The sequence below is a fragment of the Chiloscyllium plagiosum genome, chromosome 25 (assembly GCF_004010195.1).
Source record: "Chiloscyllium plagiosum isolate BGI_BamShark_2017 chromosome 25, ASM401019v2, whole genome shotgun sequence".
NCBI lineage: Eukaryota > Metazoa > Chordata > Chondrichthyes > Orectolobiformes > Hemiscylliidae > Chiloscyllium > Chiloscyllium plagiosum.
In genome coordinates, this window is record NC_057734.1 from 11,160,032 (window position 1) to 11,166,843 (window position 6,812).

Below are 6,812 nucleotides of genomic sequence, written 5' to 3' on the forward strand. Positions count from 1 at the left end.
GGTGGGGGGGGGGAGTTGGGGGAGTGATTCTGATTGATGGATAGTGGGGGTCCACACTTAATGGAAGAAACCCAGCAGCACCAGCTTGTATTCATCAAGAATTCAGCTGTTCTGTGCTGGAAGGGACAGCTTGTGAGAAATTCTGGTCACCCACAACACATCTGCAGTCAGAGACAGGGTCTGAGAAGGTGGAAGAATTTCCCAGCATCAGGGTCATGCCAGTCATGTGACTTCTTGTTTCTACTCCATGTTATACAACACTCCCATGTGCCATCACTACACCTTCATTGTAACTGAATCAATGTCCTGGAGCCTGTCCCTATGGTTACTGTGGGAGTACCATCATCGCACAGACTGTACAGTGGCTCCCGCCCTCAGTTTCCTAAAGGCAATCACAGTGATAAATCCCAGCCTTGCTATTGGTACTGTAATCCGGACTTGCTCCCCTCACTCCCGAGAGTCGATGCTAAAGGTTACTCACGTCAATGTCGTTGTCGGTGAAGTCAATCACAGACAATGCTTTTCGAACAGTCTTCCAGCCACTTTTGTCATTGATGGAGCTTACCTTGGCACACTCACCCTATTGAGGGGAAGGAGGAAAAATAACCAGGTCACGGGACAGAAAATGGAACCTCATGTCATTGTTAAATTGGTGCCCCTTTTAATCTGAGGCTATGCCCTCTGGTACCAGACTCTCCCATAAGAGAAAACATCCTCTTAACATTAACCCTGTCAAGACTCCTTAAGAATTCTGTATGTTTCAATGAGATCACCTCTCATTTTTCTAAACTTCAGTGAGTAGAGTCTCAATCTATTTAGCTTTGTTCATGAGACAAACCCTCCATACCAAGGATTGCCCTCGTGAACACTCTTTGAATGGCCTGCAATGAAGTTATATCTTTCCTTAAATAAGGGGACCAAGGTGCTCAAGGTACTCCAGATATGGTTTCACTAGCACCTTGTACAGTCAGACTTCCCCACTCTTGTATTCCAATCCCCTTGAAATAAGGGCCAACATTCCATTATAGCCTTTCTGATATCCTGCTGCACCTCGCTTTCTGTGTCTCATGCACAGGTACCCTCAAATCCCTTTGCGATTCAGCTTTCTGCAGTTGTCTCTCTTCTAAATGATATTCTGTTCCATTGTTCTCCCTTTCAAAATGGAGAACTTCACATTTTCCCACATTATAGTCCACTGCCCACATTTTGCCCATTTACTTTGCCTGTGTTGATTTCACGGGATGACACTGAATGAACAGAATGAACAAAAACATGTTCAACCTGAGCCTCTCTCTCACGTTTCCTCATCTACATTTGCCAGCGTAGTCCTCTCATCTCCACTCCCTCATGCACTAGTGCCATTTCCCATTAAATACATCTCCAATATTCGTTTCAAACACTCCCTGTGATTCGATGAATATAAAAATTGGAAGAGGACAGAGTGTTCGCTTAGAATGCCTTGAACTGTAGCTGACAGTAACACTAACACTGTCCCCTGGATCAGACATATGGAAACAAGCTTTCAGCTTTGGACAGATGCCACCAGCTGGATATCCATGTGTCCAGTCGATACGCGAGTGCAGCAGAATGGGGATAAGCAGTCGAAGCTCTTCATCTTGCGGGACAGAACCACAAGAATGCCAAATCTCTAAGGGAACAACAACTCATACTGTGTGAGATAGAGTGATAAAAAGGATTCTGATTGAGGGAGGTGTTGCCATGAAGATTAGTTGATACTAGCTTTTAGTTGAATTCTAACTGAAGTGTTTTTCACCTTACCATGTTACTTTCCCCCTGGTTCTTACCTGGATAAGATAGTGGTACTGCAGTGGGTTGCGATCTAGACCCAGCCAGCGAAGTAATTCCTCCTCACCTCCCTCCAGCAGCTGGTAGAAAATATGGAAGTTGCGCTCTCCGTGGTTCTGATGGGCCACCCTTGACTTCTCCAGAAGGTAGCTCAGGATGTGGCCCCCGACTGGGGCACCCTGGAAAGAGACCAAGTTGGGGATGGGCTGTTTGATAGACAGTGCAGATAGAGAGGGGACAGGACTCTCATGGCACTGTAACATCTGTATGAACACCAGAGTTTATCCAGTGCCGCTCAATGCAGTTGTGGGATTTGAAAACTCTTTGGTGAAATGAGTGCCATTTTTACCCTATTCTATCAGTCCTGTCCTTTATTTGGACACTTCCCATTGAGGGAAGCTCAGGAAGCATACAATGTGCTGCAGAATTTCACCAAGGCTCCGCCAAAATAAATGTTTCCAATCCACAACTGCTTCCATCTAGAAGGAGAAAGGTAGCAGATATGTGGAACAATATCACCACCTGCAGATTCCCCTCCAAACCATCACCATCCTGACTTGGAAATAACTCGCTGTTCCTTCAGTGGCTCTGGGCCCCTAATGGCATAGGTTTAAGAGGTAGCTCACTACCTTCTCAAGAGTAATTAGGGATGGGTAATAACTGCTGACCCAGCCAATGGCTCCCACATCCTGTCAATTGAAAAAAAAGGCAGTGTTTATGATTTCTGGCTCTCCAAACAGAATGGGCTAAATGAGTGCACTTTCAATGTAGCCTCCTTTACTACCTGAGCCCGATAGAGTTGGGCCTTGTGTACAAACCTAACTTGGCTGATATCCATCCAACATCATCACCATGTATTATATGTTGTCAGATGTCAGCAGTAGAGCTGTACTGAACCTGGTAGATGAAGTGCAAGAACTGTAGCTACTAAATTGTCTCTTTAAGAATGGCTTAGATGCTGAGAATCCTTCCTTAAAGCATCCCTCCACAGCCCTCCACATTGTGATATTTTTCCATTTATAAGGTTCACACTGTGGGATTGGGAGCCCAAATCTTCCCTATTTTGCTATCATTTTATTTCCAAATCCATGTTTTACTGTTTCCTTTTATTTCTTCTGAGCTTAGCAATAATACCTAGTTTGAAAGAGCAGGAGGATAGCTGATCTATTCTAGAACATAGGAGGACTGTAGGAAGCTTATACTGGGGCAGAATGAAGGAGATTATTGGAGCAGTGCCAAGGGAACTTCACTCCCACAGAATTCTTTCATTTCCTAATTGTGCTTCTACAATTGGATGTTGTTCTACATTTAAAAAACACTCCCAATGTGAGTTATTGCAGTGTTGCTAAGATTCCCCACTGTTTGAAATTTAGCTTTGAATAAAAATCATCTTCACTGATGATTATATCGCACTAGGTTAACCATGTTGCTTTGCTATTTCTGTCCCAATCTCCAGCACTGATCACTCTAAATTAACCTTCCACCAAATACAGTCCAATTGGTATCTGGTCTCTAATTGTATCACTGGCATGTCACAAATGTCTTTTAGTTTCAAACAATGATTCAGTTCAACCCTGTTTAACTCAACCTCTATTATAGATAGTTCCAGGCATTTGACACAACTCAGTTCATTTGGAATACTTTGTTCTGGTCTGCAACAAAATAAAGTCTGAATCATCAAAATCCACACAATGGAATATTCGGAACACACTGAACTGGGCGTAAATGCTTGAAAATCCCAGGCAAAAGCCAGTGGCAGTAAGTACAGGACGTTTTTGCCAATAAGTTTGCTCTTCAGTCTTTATTGAATGTGATCTAAATACACAAGAGAATATGAAAACCAGAAATCCAATTGGATTGTGTAACCTGTAACATTAATGACACTGGGATACTGTGGTGGCTGGTTGTAGAATGATATGCTAATCATGGATATATGTAGAAACATATCATTATAACAAGCATATGATTGGAAATAAAACACAGGAACATAATAAATAGGAACAGATATTGACCATTTACCCTCTAAGGCTGACTGCATCATTCAATATGACCCTGGCTGCTCAACACTGTGAATCCATTTTTCCACATTGTCCTTATATCCCTCAATTCTCTGAGAAATAGATCTTCTGGTTATCTCTGCTTTAAATTTACTCAGTGAGAATACATCCACAGCCTGCTGGGCAGACAATTGCAAAGGTTCGTGGCTGTCAGAGTGAAGATATTTCTCTTTGCTCCAGTATTAAATGAGAGTGCCCTTACCTTGAGACTGTGCTTCACTTCCTGGATTCCTCAGCCAGAAAAATAACCTCCCTGTCAAGCCCCTTCAGAGTCTTATAGTGTCTCAATGAAATCACCTCTCGTTCTTCTAAGTTCCAGAAAATACAGACCATATTTACTCCAACTGTAGGACAATCCTCTCATACCTGGGACTAATCCTATTGACCTTCACTGTTCTGCCTCCCTTGCCAGTGTACCTTTAGATATAGAGACCAAACCTGCATACGGTTATCCAGGTGTGATGATGCCAAAGCTCTGTTGAATAGTTGCAAGACGTCTTTATTCTTGCACTCTAAACCCTTTGTTATAAAGACCAACTTGTTATTTGCCTTACTAATTGCTTGCTGTGTCTGCATTCTTGCTTGCTATATTCCTCATATACATGTGCCGAAGTCTCTGAGAACATCAACAATTATTTCAAATCATTGCTCTTCTATTTTATGAACAAAAGTGTATCAGCTCGTGATTTCCCACAATATACTCCCTCTGCCACCTAGTGGTCGCCTCATTTAAAGGACCAAATTTCTTACCACCAGCACATAACTTGAGGTGAGCTTGGAGCCAAGGCTGAGCATTTAATCAGGCAGGAGGGTGTGGGAGTGGGGACCCAATCATTTAACCACATCTTCCCCCTTTATGCCTGGGGTAGGAAGGTTCATGGGATGCCTTTAGACCGATTGATGGCCTTGAGTGAGCAATTACGTCGTGTATGGGACCTGGCATATAGAAGGAAATACCTACTGAGCTCTCATCCCCAAACTCTTTATCTGAGCCCCAACCCCCATCTATCTCACTGCCTGAGGCAGTTGCCCACCAACCTCCGCCACCACCTCCCTGCTACTCCCACTCCCAGCTCTCACTAACCAGTGACCTGGGTCCCCTGTCAATCCTAAGCCGATGGTGGATGCATTGTGGGCGTTCGATTGGCCAGCAGTTCTGGGAGTGCAGGGTTAGAATTTCTGCTTCTCAGGAACCTGACCCAGGATAAGGTTCACTGATGGCCATTTACAGACTGTTCCCAAAGTAGAGGACATGGGATAGCGGTCAGTTCTGAGAAAGGGTCACTCAACCCCAAATGTTAATTGTGATTTCTTTCCACAGATGCTGCCTGACCTGCTGAGCTTTTGGAGCAATTTCAGTTTTTGCTAGCTCTCCTCTATCGCCTGGATTAAGTTAAGAGCCTGTTTATGTATCTTTGCAGTCTCTTTGTGTTGTCCTCACAGCTTATCTTCCCATTCAGTTTACATTATATTGTTTGTTCTATTCATGTTGATACATAGCCTCCCTATAGCAATGATGTTAAATTTCTCATGCTCAGTGCAACCTTCTCAGTTGAAACAATAACTCTCTCCAAGTTCACAATTCAACTAACCTTGCCTGGTTTTGACCAGCCTAACTTCAGTTCACTTCTTAGCCATATTGTAGCGAACCTGACTTGGATATAAATGGGGCTGTGTCGATTAGACTTTACCCAGAATCTATTATGGGCGGCACGGTGGCACAGTGGTTAGCACTGCTGCCTCGCAGCGCCAGAGACCCGGGTTCAATTCCCGACTCAGGCGACTGACTGTGTGGAGTTTGCACGTTCTCCCCGTGTCTGCGTGGGTTTCCTCCGGGTGCTCCGGTTTCCTCCCACAGTCCAAAGATGTGCAGGGTCAGGTGAATTGGCCATGCTAAATTGCCCGTAGTGTTAGGTAAGGGGTAAATGTAGGGGTATGGGTGGGTTTCGCTTCGGCGGGTTGGTGTGGACTTGTTGGGCCGAAGGGCCTGTTTCCACACTGTAAGTAATCTAATCTAATCTAATCTAATCTATTACAATGGGAACATGGAATGTAGTGAGAGGAATCTTACTCTGCCTCTAATATGTAACACACACCATTAGAGGATATTTAATGAACATCACAGAGGTGATTAACTCCGAATGATAGAGACATAAAATCAGAACAGGAGGAGGCCATTCAGCCCTTTGAGACTGTTCCGCCATTCAATATGATCATGGCTGAGTACCCAACTTAGTCCCCTGTTCCCGCTTTCACGCCATACCCTTTGATCCTTTAAACTCTAAATTGATATCTCACTCTTTCTTGAAAACAAGGTCAGACTTGCCTTTGGGAGCATTTGACAGGAGAATGGGAAAGGTGCTGTGATCTCTCTCGATGTCTTTCTGTAAATACAACCTGACTGGATTGAAATCAGGACTTAGTACATTGTTACTGTCCCCATTTCATCATCAACACACTGAAGTTTGGCCTTAAAGCTCTCTTTCCTCGTTTAGATTTTGGATATTTCCACTGAAGGTTTATGTGAATGAATCACTTGTTCCTCTGTGACCAAGATGGCGACACCGGAGTAGGCAACGCTTGGGCTCTGAGCCAGGGGCTTGTTCAATCCAACTGTCTTCCTTTTTTTCCTTCTTTTCTCTTTTTTTCTTCTCTTTTCTTTAGGTTTTGGCTGTTTTTTGTTTAAACTTCCCTTCTGGAGGGAGCTCGGTTGTTGGGCATTGGGATCTGGAGAATGGCAGCGGCTGGGCTGGCCTGGAGTGGGACTTTGGCACTCGGCAATGAACAGCTGGTAAGCTGGGTGGAACACCAGTGGGGTGAGCATTGTGGCACCATCAAGGTCCAGGATGGCACAAGATAGCTGGCAAACCTTGATGGCAGGTGGCAGAGACGTGGCAATGTGGGGGGGAGAGAATGAGCCCAGCACAGGGAGTGCGGGGGAGAGAATAA

General features: G+C 44.3%; 1 protein-coding gene across 1 annotated transcript in view; it reads right to left on the reverse strand.

The window, feature by feature from the left end:
• The window catches only part of LOC122562562 (unconventional myosin-Ih-like), a 75,617-nt gene that overhangs the window by 52,809 nt on the left and 15,996 nt on the right, over nucleotides 1–6,812 (reverse strand). The window contains exons 6-7 of the mRNA XM_043715494.1: nucleotides 1,806–1,985; nucleotides 482–580 (exon numbers count right to left, since the gene is read on the reverse strand). Of these exons, the coding sequence (XP_043571429.1) occupies nucleotides 482–580; nucleotides 1,806–1,985 (279 nt within the window). The remainder of the gene's footprint in view (nucleotides 1–481; nucleotides 581–1,805; nucleotides 1,986–6,812) is intronic.